The 14756-nt window shown below is 47.6% G+C and overlaps 1 protein-coding gene across 1 annotated transcript in view; it reads right to left on the bottom strand.

The window, feature by feature from the left end:
• The window catches only part of LOC118947585 (protein disulfide-isomerase-like), a 70796-nt gene extending 62366 nt beyond the window's left edge, over positions 1 to 8430 (bottom strand). Inside the window, exon 1 of the mRNA XM_036972515.1 lies at positions 8156 to 8430. Coding sequence (XP_036828410.1) covers positions 8156 to 8321 — 166 coding nt within the window. The 5' untranslated portion in view covers positions 8322 to 8430. The remainder of the gene's footprint in view (positions 1 to 8155) is intronic.
• Between the last annotated feature and the right edge of the window lie 6326 nt (positions 8431 to 14756).

Here is a 14756-nt window from a genome sequence, read left to right as displayed (position 1 = left end):
ACATATTACACACACACACACACACACACACATTACACACACATTACACACACATTACTGGGAATCCCCAGAGAGAGGAGCGACTACACACACATTACACACACATTACACACACACATTGCACACACACATTGCACACACATCACACACACATCACACACACACATTACACACACATTACACACACACATATTACACACACACATCACACACACACACATTACACACACATCACACACACATCACACACACGTATTACACACACATTAAACACACATCACACACACATATTACACACACACACACATTACACACACATTACACACACACATTACACACATATTACACACATATTACACACACACACACACACACACACATTACACACACGTTACACACACACATTGTACACACACTTCACACACACACACACACACACACACACATTACACACACTACACACACATTACACACACATTACACACACACATTCCACACACATTCCACACACATTGTACAAACATTACACACACGCTTTCGTTGGTTGGCCCTCGCTTCATACTCGTCGCCAAACCCACTGGCTACAGGTTATCTACAAGTCTCTGCTAGGTAAAGCCCCGCCTTATCTCAGCTCACTGGTCACCAGAGCAGCACCCACCCGTAGCACGCGCTCCAGCAGGTATATCTCACTGGTCACCAGAGCAGCACCCACCCGTAGCACGCGCTCCAGCAGGTATATCTCACTGGTCACCAGAGCAGTACCCACCCGTAGCACGCGCTCCAGCAGGTATATCTCACTGGTCACCAGAGCAGTACCCACCCGTAGCACCCGCTCCAGCAGGTATATCTCACTGGTCACCAGAGCAGCACCCACCCGTAGCACGCGCTCCAGCAGGTATATCTCACTGGTCACCAGAGCAGTACCCACCCGTAGCACGCGCTCCAGCAGGTATATCTCACTGGTCACCAGAGCAGTACCCACCCGTAGCACGCGCTCCAGCAGGTATATCTCACTGGTCACCAGAGCAGCACCCACCCGTAGCACGCGCTCCAGCAGGTATATCTCACTGGTCACCAGAGCAGCACCCACCCGTAGCACGCGCTCCAGCAGGTATATCTCACTGGTCACCAGAGCAGCACCCACCCGTAGCACGCGCTCCAGCAGGTATATCTCACTGGTCACCAGAGCAGCACCCACCCGTAGCACGCGCTCCAGCAGGTATATCTCACTGGTCACCAGAGCAGCACCCACCCGTAGCACGCGCTCCATCAGGTATATCTCACTGGTCACCAGAGCAGTACCCACCCGTAGCACGCGCTCCATCAGGTATATCTCACTGGTCACCATAGCAACACCCACCCGTAGCACGCGCTCCATCAGGTATATCTCACTGGTCACCAGAGCAGTACCCACCCGTAGCACGCGCTCCATCAGGTATATCTCACTGGTCACCAGAGCAGCACCCACCCGTAGCACGCGCTCCATCAGGTATATCTCACTGGTCACCAGAGCAGTACCCACCCGTAGCACGCGCTCCAGCAGGCATATCTCACTGGTCACCAGAGCAGCACCCACCCGTAGCACGCGCTCCAGCAGGTATATCTCACTGGTCACCAGAGCAGTACCCACCCGTAGCACGCGCTCCAGCAGGTATATCTCACTGGTCACCAGAGCAGTACCCACCCGTAGCACGCGCTCCAGCAGGTATATCTCACTGGTCACCAGAGCAGTACCCACCCGTAGCACGCGCTCCAGCAGGTATATCTCACTGGTCACCAGAGCAGTACCCACCCGTAGCACGCGCTCCAGCAGGTATATCTCACTGGTCACCAGAGCAGCACCCACCCGTAGCACGCGCTCCAGCAGGTATATCTCACTGGTCACCAGAGCAGCACCCACCCGTAGCACGCGCTCCAGCAGGTATATCTCACTGGTCACCAGAGCAGCACCCACCCGTAGCACCCGCTCCAGCAGGTATATCTCACTGGTCACCAGAGCAGTACCCACCCGTAGCACGCGCTCCAGCAGGTATATCTCACTGGTCACCAGAGCAGCACCCACCCGTAGCACGCGCTCCAGCAGGTATATCTCACTGGTCACCAGAGCAGTACCCACCCGTAGCACGCGCTCCAGCAGGTATATCTCACTGGTCATCCCCAAAGCCTATTCCTCCTTTGGCCGCCTTTCCTTCCAGTTCTCTGCTGCCAATGACTGGAACGAAAAATCTCTGAAGCTGGAGACTCACATCTCCCTCACTAACTTTAAGCATCAGCTGTCAGAGCAGCTTACAGATCACTGCACCTGTACATAGCCCATCTGTAAACAGCCCATCCAACTACCTCATCCCCATACAGTATTTATTTATTTATTCTGCTCCTTTGCACCCCAGTATCTCTACTTGCACATTCATCTTCTGCACATCAATCACTCCAGTGTTTTAATTGCTATATTGTAATTATTTCGCCACTATGGCCTATTTATTGCCTTACCTCCCTTATCCCACCTCATTTGCACTCACTGTTTATAGACCTTTTGTTTTCTTTTTTCTACTGTATTATTGATTGTATGTTTGTTTATTCCATGTGTAACTCTGTGTTGTTGTTTGTGTCGAACTGCTTTGTTTTATCTTGGCCAGGTCGCAGTTGCAAATGAGAACTTGTTCTCAACTAGCCTACCTGGTTAAATAAAGGTGAAATAAAATTTAAAAAAATATATAACTTCTACTATGACCCCATATAACTACTACTACTAAGTCCTCAGATACAATAAATATACAAAAGTATCTGGACACCCCTTCAAATTAGTGGATTAGTCTATTTCCGCACACAGCCACGTAATCGCCATAGACAAACATTGGCAGTAGAATGGAGCTCAGTGACTTTCAACGTGGCAATGTCATATGATGCCACCTTTCCAACAAGTCAGTCCGTCACATTTCTGCCCTGCTAGAGCTGCCCCCCGGTCAACTGTTAGTGCTATTCTTGTGAAGTGGAAACATTTGGGAGCAACAACAGCTCAGCCTTGAAGTGGTAGGCCACACAAGCTCACAGAACAGAACCACCCAGTGCTGAAGAGTGTAGAGGGTAAAAAATCATCTTTCCACGGTTACATCACTCACTACCACGGTTACATCACTCACTACCACGGTAACATCACTCACTACCACGGTTACATCACTCACTACCACGGTAACATCACTCACTACCACGGTTACATCACTCACTACCACGGTTACATCACTCACTACCACGGTTACATCACTCACTACCACGGTTACATCACTCACTACCACGGTTACATCACTCACTACCACGGTTACATCACTCCAAACTGCCTTTGGAAGCAACGTCAACACAAGAACTGTTTGTCGGGAGCTTCATGAAATGAGTTTCCAAGCAGCCGCACACAAGCCTGAGATCACCATGCGCAATGCTAAGCATCGACTGGAGTGGTGTAAAGCTTGTTGCCTTTGGACTGGAGCGTTCTATGGAGTGATGAATCACGCTTCACCATCTGGCAGTCCGACGGACACATCTTCGTTTGGGGGATGCCAGGAGAACGCTATCTGCCTGGATACAGAGTGCTAACTGTAAAGTTTGGTGGAGGAGGAATAATGGACTGGAGCTGTTTTTCATGGTTCGGGCTTGGTCCCTTCGTTCCAGTGAAGGGAAATATGAATGCTACAGCATTCAATGACATTCTAGACGATTCTGCTCTTTCAACTTTGTGGCAACCGTTTGGGGAAGGCCCTTTCCTGTTTCAGCATGACAATGCCTCCGTGCACAAACCGAGGTCCATACAGAAATGGTTTGTAGGGATCAGTGTGGAAGAACTTGACTGGCCTGCACAGAGCCCTGACCTCAACCCCTTCGAAGACTTTTGGGATGAATTGAATCGCCGACTGCGAACTAGGTCTAATCACCCAACATCAGTGCTCGACCTCACTAATGCTCTTGTGGCTGAATGAAAACAAGTCCCCTCAGCAATGTTCCAACATCTAGTGGAAAGCCTTCCCAGAAGAGTGGAGGCTGTTATAGCAGCAATGTTCCAGCATCTAGTGGAAAGCCTTCCCAGAAGAGTGGAGGCTGTTATAGCAGCAATGTTCCAACATCTAGTGGAAAGCCTTCCCAGAAGAGTGGAGGCTGTTATAGCAGCAATGTTCCAGCATCTAGTGGAAAGCCTTCCCAGAAGAGTGGAGGCTGTTATAGCAGCAATGTTCCAACATCTAGTGGAAAGCCTTCCCAGAAGAGTGGAGGCTGTTATAGCAGCAATGTTCCAGCATCTAGTGGAAAGCCTTCCCAGAAGAGTGGAGGCTGTTATAGCAGCAATGTTCCAGCATCTAGTGGAAAGCCTTCCCAGAAGAGTGGAGGCTGTTATAGCAGCAATGTTCCAGCATCTAGTGGAAAGCCTTCCCAGAAGAGTGGAGGCTGTTATAGCAGCAATGTTCCAGCATCTAGTGGAAAGCCTTCCCAGAAGAGTGGAGGCTATTATAGCTGTTATAGCAGCAATGTTCCAACCTCTAGTTGAAAGCCTTCCCAGAAGAGTGGAGGCTGTTATAGCAACAAAAGGGGGCCATCTCCATATTAATGCCCATGATGTTGGAGATGTTTGATGAGCAGGTGTCCACATACTTTTGGTCATGTAGTGTAAATACCACCACTATGACCTCATATTACTGCCCTAGTCATGGCAGTCAGTAGAATCAGATGATTGGTAGAATCAGTTTGTTTGGAACAACAGCCTGCACTAAAACCAGCCCTCTGCAGATTGGTTCCAGTACCAGGCTGGATGTGTAGGGGGTTTAGGGTTAACACCAGCCCTCTGCAGATTGGTTCCAGTACCAGGCTGGATGTGTAGGGGGTTTAGGGTTAACACCAGCCCTCTGGAGATTGGTTCCAGTACCAGGCTGGATGTGTAGGGGGTTTAGGGTTAACACCAGCCCTCTGCTGATTGGTTCCAGTACCAGGCTGGATGTGTAGGGGGTTTAGGGTTAACACCAGCCCTCTGCAGATTGGTTCCGGTACCAGGCTGGATGTGTAGGGGGTTTAGGGTTAACATCAGCCCTCTGCAGATTGGTTCCGGTACCAGGCTGGATGTGTAGGGGGTTTAGGGTTAACACCAGCCCTCTGCAGATTGGTTCCAGTACCAGGCTGGATGTGTAGGGGGTTTCGGGTTAGAGGGTTAGTATTAGCTACAGTACTCAGGGTTAGTATTAGCTACAGTACTCAGGGTTAGTATTAGCTACAGTACTCAGGGTTAGTATTAGCTATAGGACTCAGGGATAGTATTAGCTACAGTACTCAGGGTTAGTATTAGCTACAGTACTCAGGGTTAGTACTAGCTACAGTACTCAGGGTTAGTATTAGCTACAGTACTCAGGGTTAGTACTAGCTACAGTACTCGGGGTTAGTACTAGCTACAGTACTCAGGGTTAGTACTAGCTACAATACTCAGGGCTAAAGGTTAGAGGGTTAGTATTAGCTACAGTACTCAGGGTTAGTATTAGCTACAGTACCCAGGGTTAGTATTAGCTACAGTACTCAGGGTTAGTATTAGCTACAGTACTCAGGGTTAGTATTAGCTACAGTACTCAGGGTTAGTATTAGCTACAGTACTCAGGGTTAGTATTAGCTACAGCACTCAGGGTTAGTATTAGCTACAGTACTCAGGGTTAGTATTAGCTACAGTACTCAGGGTTAGTATTAGCTACAGTACTCAGGGTTAGTATTAGCTATAGTACTCAGGGTTAGTATTAGCTACAGTACTCAGGGTTAGTATTAGCTACAGTACTCAGGGTTAGTACTAGCTACAGTACTCAGGGTTAGTATTAGCTACAGTACTCAGGGTTAGTACTAGCTACAGTACTCGGGGTTAGTATTAGCTACAGTACTCAGGGTTAGTACTAGCTACAGTACTCAGGGCTAAAGGTTAGAGGGTTACTATTAGCTACAGTACTCAGGGTTAGTATTATCTATAGTACTCAGGGTTAGTATTATCTATAGTACTCAGAGTTAGTATTATCTATAGTACTCAGTGTTAGTATTATCTATGGTACTCAGGGTTAGTATTATCTATAGTACTCAGGGTTGGTATTATCTATAGTACTCAGGGTTAGTATTATCTATAGTACTCAGGGTTAGTATTATCTATAGTACTCAGGGTTAGTATTATCAATAGTACTCAGGGTTAGTACTAGCTACAGTACTCGGGGTTAGTACTAGCTACAGTACTCAGGGTTAATACTAGCTACAGTACTCAGGGTTAGTACTAGCTACAGTACTCAGGGCTAAAGGTTAGAGGGTTAGTATTAGCTACAGTACTCAGGGTTAGTATTATCTATAGTACCAAGGGTTAGTATTATCTATAGTACTCAGAGTTAGTATTATCTATAGTACTCAGTGTTAGTATTATCTATAGTACTCAGGGTTAGTATTATCTATAGTACTCAGGGTTGGTATTATCTATAGTACTTAGGGTTAGTATTATCTATAGTACTCAGGGTTAGTACTAGCTACAGTACTCCGGGTTAGTATTAGCTGTAGTACTCAGGGTTCAAGTTTAGGGGGTTATTATTAGCTATAGTACTCAGGGTTAGTACTATCTACAGTACTCAGGGTTAAATGTTAGAGGGTTAGTATTAGCTATAGTACTCAGGGTTAAAGGTTAGGGGGTTAGTACTAGCTATAGTACTCAGGGTTCAAGTTTAGGTGGTTAGTATTAGCTACAGTACTCAGGGTTAAAGGTTAGGGGGATAGTATTAGCTATTGTACTCAGGGTTCAAGTTTAGGGGGTCATTATTAGCTATAGTACTCAGGGTTAGTACTATCTACAGTACTCAGGGTTAAAGGTTAGAGGGTTAGTATTAGCTATAGTACTCAGGGTTAAAGGTTAGGGGGTTAGTACTAGCTATAGTACTCAGGGTTCAAGTTTAGGTGGTTAGTATTAGCTACAGTACTCAGGGTTAAAGGTTAGGGGGATAGTATTAGCTATAGTACTCAGGGTTCAAGTTTAGGGGGTCATTATTAGCTATAGTACTCAGGGTTAGTACTATCTACAGTACTCAGGGTTAGTATTAGCTGTAGTACTCAGGGTTCAAGTTTAGGGGGTTATTATTAGCTATAGTACTCAGGGATCAAGTTTAGGGGGTTATTATTAGCTATAGTACTCAGGGTTAGTACTAGCTACAGTACTCAGGGTTAAAGGTTAGAGGGTTAGTATTAGCTATAGTACTCAGGGTTAAAGGTTAGGGGGTTAGTATTAGCTACAGTACTCAGGGTTAAAGGTTAGAGGGTTAGTATTAGCTATAGTACTCAGGGTTAAAGGTTAGAGGGTTAGTATTAGCTATAGTACTCAGGATTAGTATTAGCTACAGTACTCAGGGTTATTATTAGCTACAGTACTCAGGGTTAAAGGTTAGAGGGTTAGAGGGTAGTAGCTACAGTACTCAGGGTTATTATTAGCTACAGTACTCAGGGTTAAAGGTTAGAGGGTTAGAGGGTTAGTATTAGCTACAGTACTCAGGGTTAGTATTAGCTACAGTACTCAGGGTTAAAGGTTAGAGGGTTAGTATTAGCTACAGTACTCAGGGTTAGTATTAGCTACAGTACTCAGGGTTAGTATTAGCTACAGTACTCAGGGTTAAAGGTTAAAGGTTAGAGGGTAGTAGCTACAGTACTCAGGGTTAGTATTAGCTACAGTACTCAGGGTTAAAGGTTAAAGGTTAGAGGGTTAGAGGGTATTAGCTACAGTACTCAGGGTTAAAGGTTAAAGGTTAGAGGGTTAGTATTAGCTACAGTACTCAGGGTTAGTATTAGCTACAGTACTCAGGGTTATTATTAGCTACAGTACTCAGGGTTAAAGGTTACAGGTTAGAGGGTAGTAGCTACAGTACTCAGGGTTAGTATTAGCTATAGTACTCAGGGTTAAAGGTTAAAGGTTAGAGGGTTAGAGGGTATTAGCTACAGTACTCAGGGTTAAAGGTTAAAGGTTAGAGGGTTAGAGGGTTATTATTAGCTACAGTACTCAGGGTTAGTATTAGCTACAGTACTCAGGGTTAAAGGTTAGGGGGTTAGTATTAGCTACAGTACTCAGGGTTAGTATTAGCTACAGTACTCAGGGTTAAAGGTTAAAGGTTAGAGGGTTAGAGTTACTTACAAAAGTGCACCAGCAGCTGTTTGTTTTGTTTGAGAGCTCGGTTAAAGTTGTCCTTCTTCAACAGCAGAACCCCGTTCTCCTCCGGGAGAGAGGTAGAGCTGTCACCGGCCACAGTGACACTCAGACAGCAGAGAGTCACACACAGCAGCAGTAGTGTCCTCATCATAGTGATTCACAGTGGAACTGACTCTCACACAGAGGAGGTCTGGGGACTGACTCTCACACAGAGGAGGTCTGGGTCTGGGGACTGTGTGTGTCTGTGTGTAGTGTGTGTGTGTGTGCGTGCTGCTGAGGGGAACGTAAGGTAGGGCTGATAAGAAACGTGTACTTTGACGTGCCCCTCTCCACTTGTGTGTGTGTGAGATGGGTGTGTGTCTGTGTGTGTGTGAGAGAGATGGGTGTGTGTCTGTGTGTGTGTGAGAGAGATGGGTGTGGTGTGTGTGTGTGTTTCTGCTGAGCCGTTAGTTTAAGAATTCTTTATCATAGTTGGCACAGATACACTACAGGTGTCGACAGCCAACTAACACACTCCTTCCTATAAGCTGTAAATCACTATCAGTATATCAAACACACCGCACTCTGCACTCACACACGGCTGATATCTGAGTATTACCAATCAGTGTTTATGAGCCAGAGAGGCTGATGGGAATGCAAGGTGACCGCAGACACACCGCTGCAGTGGAACTCTGGGAAGTCAGACAAAGGTGGACGGAGTCCGGCTGACCGGGAACAACACGTCCTTCTGACTGTGTTAGCCTGCTGAAATAAAGGCATCACCAGACTGTGTTAGCCTGCTGAACTAAAGACCTCACCAGACTGTGTTAGCCTGCTGAACTAAAGACCTCACCAGACTGTGTTAGCCTGTTGAACAAAAGACATCACCAGACTGTGTTAGCCTGTTGAAGACATCACCAGACTGTGTTAGCCTGCTGAACTAAAGGCTTCACCAGACTGTGTTAGCCTGTTGAACTAAAGGCCTCACCAGACTGTGTTAGCCTGCTGAACTAAAGGCCTCACCAGACTGTGTTAGCCTGCTGAACTAAAGGCCTCACCAGACTGTGTTAGCCTGCTGAACTAAAGACCTCACCAGACTGTGTTAGCCTGCTGAACTAAAGACCTCACCAGACTGTGTTAGCCTGTTGAACTAAAGACATCACCAGACTGTGTTAGCCTGTTGAAGACATCACCAGACTGTGTTAGCCTGCTGAACTAAAGACCTCACCAGACTGTGTTAGCCTGTTGAACTAAAGACATCACCAGACTGTGTTAGCCTGCTGAACTAAAGGCCTCACCAGACTGTGTTAGCCTGCTGAACTAAAGGCATCACCAGACTGTGTTAGCCTGCTGAACTAAAGGCCTCACCAGACTGTGTTAGCCTGCTGAACTAAAGGCCTCACCAGACTGTGTTAGCCTGCTGAACTAATGGCCTCACCAGACTGTGTTAGCCTGCTGAACTAAAGGCCTCACCAGACTGTGTTAGCCTGCTGAACTAAAGGCCTCACCAGACTGTGTTAGCCTGTTGAAGACATCACCAGACTGTGTTAGCCTGCTGAACTAAAGGCCTCACCAGACTGTGTTAGCCTGTTGAACTAAAGGCCTCACCAGACTGTGTTAGCCTGCTGAACTAAAGGCATCACCAGACTGTGTTAGCCTGCTGAACTAAAGGCATCACCAGACTGTGTTAGCCTGCTGAACTAAAGGCCTCACCAGACTGTGTTAGCCTGCTGAACTAAAGGCCTCACCAGACTGTGTTAGCCTGCTGAACTAAAGGCCTCACCAGACTGTGTTAGCCTGCTGAACTAAAGGCCTCACCAGACTGTGTTAGCCTGCTGAACTAAAGGCCTCACCAGACTGTGTTAGCCTGTTGAAGACATCACCAGACTGTGTTAGCCTGCTGAACTAAAGGCCTCACCAGACTGTGTTAGCCTGCTGAACTAAAGGCCTCACCAGACTGTGTTAGCCTGTTGAAGACATCACCAGACTGTGTTAGCCTGCTGAACTAAAGGCCTCACCAGACTGTGTTAGCCTGTTGAACTAAAGGCCTCACCAGACTGTGTTAGCCTGCTGAACTAAAGACATCACCAGACTGTGTTAGCCTGCTGAACTAAAGACATCACCAGACTGTGTTAGCCTGCTGAACTAAAGGCCTCACCAGACTGTGTTAGCCTGCTGAACTAAAGGCCTCACCAGACTGTGTTAGCCTGCTGAACTAAAGGCCTCACCAGACTGTGTTAGCCTGCTGAACTAAAGGCATCACCAGACTGTGTTAGCCTGCTGAACTAAAGACATCACCAGACTGTGTTAGCCTGCTGAACTAAAGGCCTCACCAGACTGTGTTAGCCTGCTGAACTAAAGGCCTCACCAGACTGTGTTAGCCTGTTGAAGACATCACCAGACTGTGTTAGCCTGCTGAACTAAAGGCATCACCAGACTGTGTTAGCCTGCTGAACTAAAGACCTCACCAGACTGTGTTAGCCTGTTGAAGACATCACCAGACTGTGTTAGCCTGCTGAACTAAAGGCATCACCAGACTGTGTTAGCCTGCTGAACTAAAGACCTCACCAGACTGTGTTAGCCTGCTGAACTAAAGACATCACCAGACTGTGTTAGCCTGTTGAAGACATCACCAGACTGTGTTAGCCTGTTGAAGACATCACCAGACTGTGTTAGCCTGCTGAACTAAAGGCCTCACCAGACTGTGTTAGCCTGTTGAACTAAAGACATCACCAGACTGTGTTAGCCTGCTGAACTAAAGGCCTCACCAGACTGTGTTAGCCTGCTGAACTAAAGGCATCACCAGACTGTGTTAGCCTGCTGAACTAAAGGCCTCACCAGACTGTGTTAGCCTGTTGAAGACATCACCAGACTGTGTTAGCCTGCTGAACTAAAGGCTTCACCAGACTGTGTTAGCCTGTTGAAGACATCACCAGACTGTGTTAGCCTGCTGAACTAAAGACCTCACCAGACTGTGTTAGCCTGCTGAACTAAAGGCCTCACCAGACTGTGTTAGCCTGCTGAACTAAAGGCCTCACCAGACTGTGTTAGCCTGTTGAAGACATCACCAGACTGTGTTAGCCTGCTGAACTAAAGGCATCACCAGACTGTGTTAGCCTGTTGAAGACATCACCAGACTGTGTTAGCCTGCTGAACTAAAGGCCTCACCAGACTGTGTTAGCCTGCTGAACTAAAGACATCACCAGACTGTGTTAGCCTGCTGAACTAAAGACCTCACCAGACTGTGTTAGCCTGCTGAACTAAAGACCTCACCAGACTGTGTTAGCCTGCTGAACTAAAGGCCTCACCAGACTGTGTTAGCCTGCTGAACTAAAGGCCTCACCAGACTGTGTTAGCCTGTTGAAGACATCACCAGACTGTGTTAGCCTGCTGAACTAAAGGCCTCACCAGACTGTGTTAGCCTGTTGAAGACATCACCAGACTGTGTTAGCCTGCTGAACTAAAGGCATCACCAGACTGTGTTAGCCTGCTGAACTAAAGGCCTCACCAGACTGTGTTAGCCTGCTGAACTAAAGGCCTCACCAGACTGTGTTAGCCTGCTGAACTAAAGGCCTCACCAGACTGTGTTAGCCTGCTGAACTAAAGACATCACCAGACTGTGTTAGCCTGTTGAAGACATCACCAGACTGTGTTAGCCTGCTGAACTAAAGGCCTCACCAGACTGTGTTAGCCTGCTGAAATAAAGGCCTCACCAGACTGTGTTAGCCTGCTGAACTAAAGACCTCACCAGACTGTGTTAGCCTGCTGAACTAAAGGCCTCACCAGACTGTGTTAGCCTGCTGAACTAAAGGCATCACCAGACTGTGTTAGCCTGCTGAACTAAAGACCTCACCAGACTGTGTTAGCCTGTTGAAGACATCACCAGACTGTGTTAGCCTGCTGAACTAAAGACATCACCAGACTGTGTTAGCTACCTGCTGGTTACTAGTCCAATGCTCTAACCACTAGGCTACCTGCTGGTTACTAGTCCAACACTCTAACCACTAGGCTACCTGCTGGTTACTAGTCCAACGCTCCAACCACTAGGCTCCCTGCTGGTTACTAGTCCAACACTCTAACCACTAGGCTACCTGCCAGTTACTGGTCCAACACTCTAACCACTAGGCTACCTGCTGGTTACTAGTCCAACACTCTAACCACTAGACTACCTGCTGGTTACTAGTCCAACGCTCTAACCACTAGACTACCTGCTCTAACCACTAGGCTACCTGCTGGTTACTAGTCCAACGCTCCAACCACTAGGCTACCTGCTGGTTACTAGTCCAACACTCTAACCACTAGGCTACCTGCTGGTTACTAGTCCAACACTCTAACCACTAGGCTACCTGCTCTAACCACTAGGCTACCTGCTGGTTACTAGTCCAACACCCTAACCACTAGGTTACCTGCTGGTTACTAGTCCAATGCTCTAACAACTAGGCTACCTGGTCCAACCCTCTAACCACTAGGCTCCCTGCTGGTTACTAGTCCAACACTCTAACCACTAGGCTACCTGCTGGTTACTGGTCCAACACTCTAACCACTAGGCTACCTGCTGGTTACTAGTCCAACGCTCCAACCACTAGGCTACCTGCTGGTTACTAGTCCAACACTCTAACCACTAGGCTACCTGCTGGTTACTAGTCCAATGCTCTAACCACTAGGCTACCTGCTGGTTACTAGTCCAACACTCTAACCACTAGGCTACCTGCTGGTTACTAGTCCAACGCTCCAACCACTAGGCTCCCTGCTGGTTACTAGTCCAACACTCTAACCACTAGGCTACCTGCCAGTTACTGGTCCAACACTCTAACCACTAGGCTACCTGCTGGTTACTAGTCCAACACTCTAACCACTAGGCTACCTGCTGGTTACTAGTCCAACGCTCCAACCACTAGGCTACCTGCTGGTTACTAGTCCAACACTCTAACCACTAGGCTACCTGCTGGTTACTAGTCCAACACTCTAACCACTAGACTACCTGCTGGTTACTAGTCCAACGCTCTAACCACTAGGCTACCTGCTCTAACCACTAGGCTACCTGCTGGTTACTAGTCCAACACCCTAACCACTAGGTTACCTGCTGGTTACTAGTCCAATGCTCTAACCACTAGGCTACCTGGTCCAACCCTCTAACCACTAGGCTCCCTGCTGGTTACTAGTCCAACACTCTAACCACTAGGCTACCTGCTGGTTACTGGTCCAACACTCTAACCACTAGGCTACCTGCTGGTTACTAGTCCAACACTCTAACCACTAGGCTACCTGCTGGTTACTAGTCCAACACTCTAACCACTAGGCTACCTGCTGGTTACTAGTCCAATGCTCTAACCACTAGGCTACCTGGTCCAACCCTCTAACCACTAGGCTACCTGCTGGTTACTGGTCCAACACTCTAACCACTAGGCTACCTGCTGGTTACTAGTCCAACACTCTAACCACTAGGCTACCTGCTGGTTACTAGTCCAACACTCTAACCACTAGGCTACCTGCTGGTTACTGGTCCAACGCTCTAACCACTAGGCTACCTGCTGGTTACTAGTCCAATGCTCTAACCACTAGGCTACCTGGTCCAACCCTCTAACCACTAGGCTACCTACTGGTTACTGGCCCAACGCTCTAACCACTAGGCTACCTGCTGGTTACTAATCCAACCCTCTAACCACTAGGCTACCTGCTGGTTACTGGCCCAACGCTCTAACCACTAGGCTACCTGCTGGTTACTGGCCCAATGCTCTAACCACTAGGCTACCTGCTGGTTACTGGTCCAACCACTAGGCTACCTGCTGGTTACTGGCCCAACGCTCTAACCACTAGGCTACCTGCTGGTTACTGGCCCAATGCTCTAACCACTAGGCTACCTGCTGGTTACTGGCCCAATGCTCTAACCACTAGATGAAGATGAGAACATTCACTTTTTGTCTAAGATGTTCATAAGTGGTCAAAGTAGCTGATTCGTGTCAAAAGTTACAGAGAAAGTTGGAAGTGGAGATGTCACAATGGGGAGCTTTAGAAACCTGAGAAAATGACAGCGGATGGAGGACCAATGGGGAGCTTTAGAAACCTGAGGAAATGACAGCGGATGGAGGACCAATGGGGAGCTTTAGAAACCTGAGGAAATGACAGCGGATAGAGGACCAATGGGGAGCTTTAGAAACCTGAGGAAATTACAGCGGATAGAGGACCAATGGGGAGCTTTAGAAACCTGAGGAAATGACAAGAAAAACAGCCCCAGAACATTATTCCTCCTCCACCAAACTTTACAAATGCACTATGCATTGGGGCGGGTAGCGTTCTCCACCAAACTTTACAAATGCACTATGCATTGGGGCAGGTAGCGTTCTCCACCAAACTTTACAAATGCACTATGCATTGGGGCGGGTAGCGTTCTCCACCAAACTTTACAAATGCACTATGCATTGGGGCAGGGAGCGTTCTCCACCAAACTTTACAAATGCACTATGCATTGGGGCGGGTAGCGTTCTCCACCAAACTTTACAAATGCACTATGCATTGGGGCGGGTAGCGTTCTCCACCAAACTTTACAAATGCATTATGCATTGGGGCGGGTAGCGTTCTCCACCAAACTTTACAAATGCACTATGCA

Source organism: Oncorhynchus mykiss, unplaced genomic scaffold, assembly GCF_013265735.2.
Source record: "Oncorhynchus mykiss isolate Arlee unplaced genomic scaffold, USDA_OmykA_1.1 un_scaffold_169, whole genome shotgun sequence".
NCBI lineage: Eukaryota > Metazoa > Chordata > Actinopteri > Salmoniformes > Salmonidae > Oncorhynchus > Oncorhynchus mykiss.
This window is presented reverse-complemented; position numbering and strand designations above follow the sequence as displayed.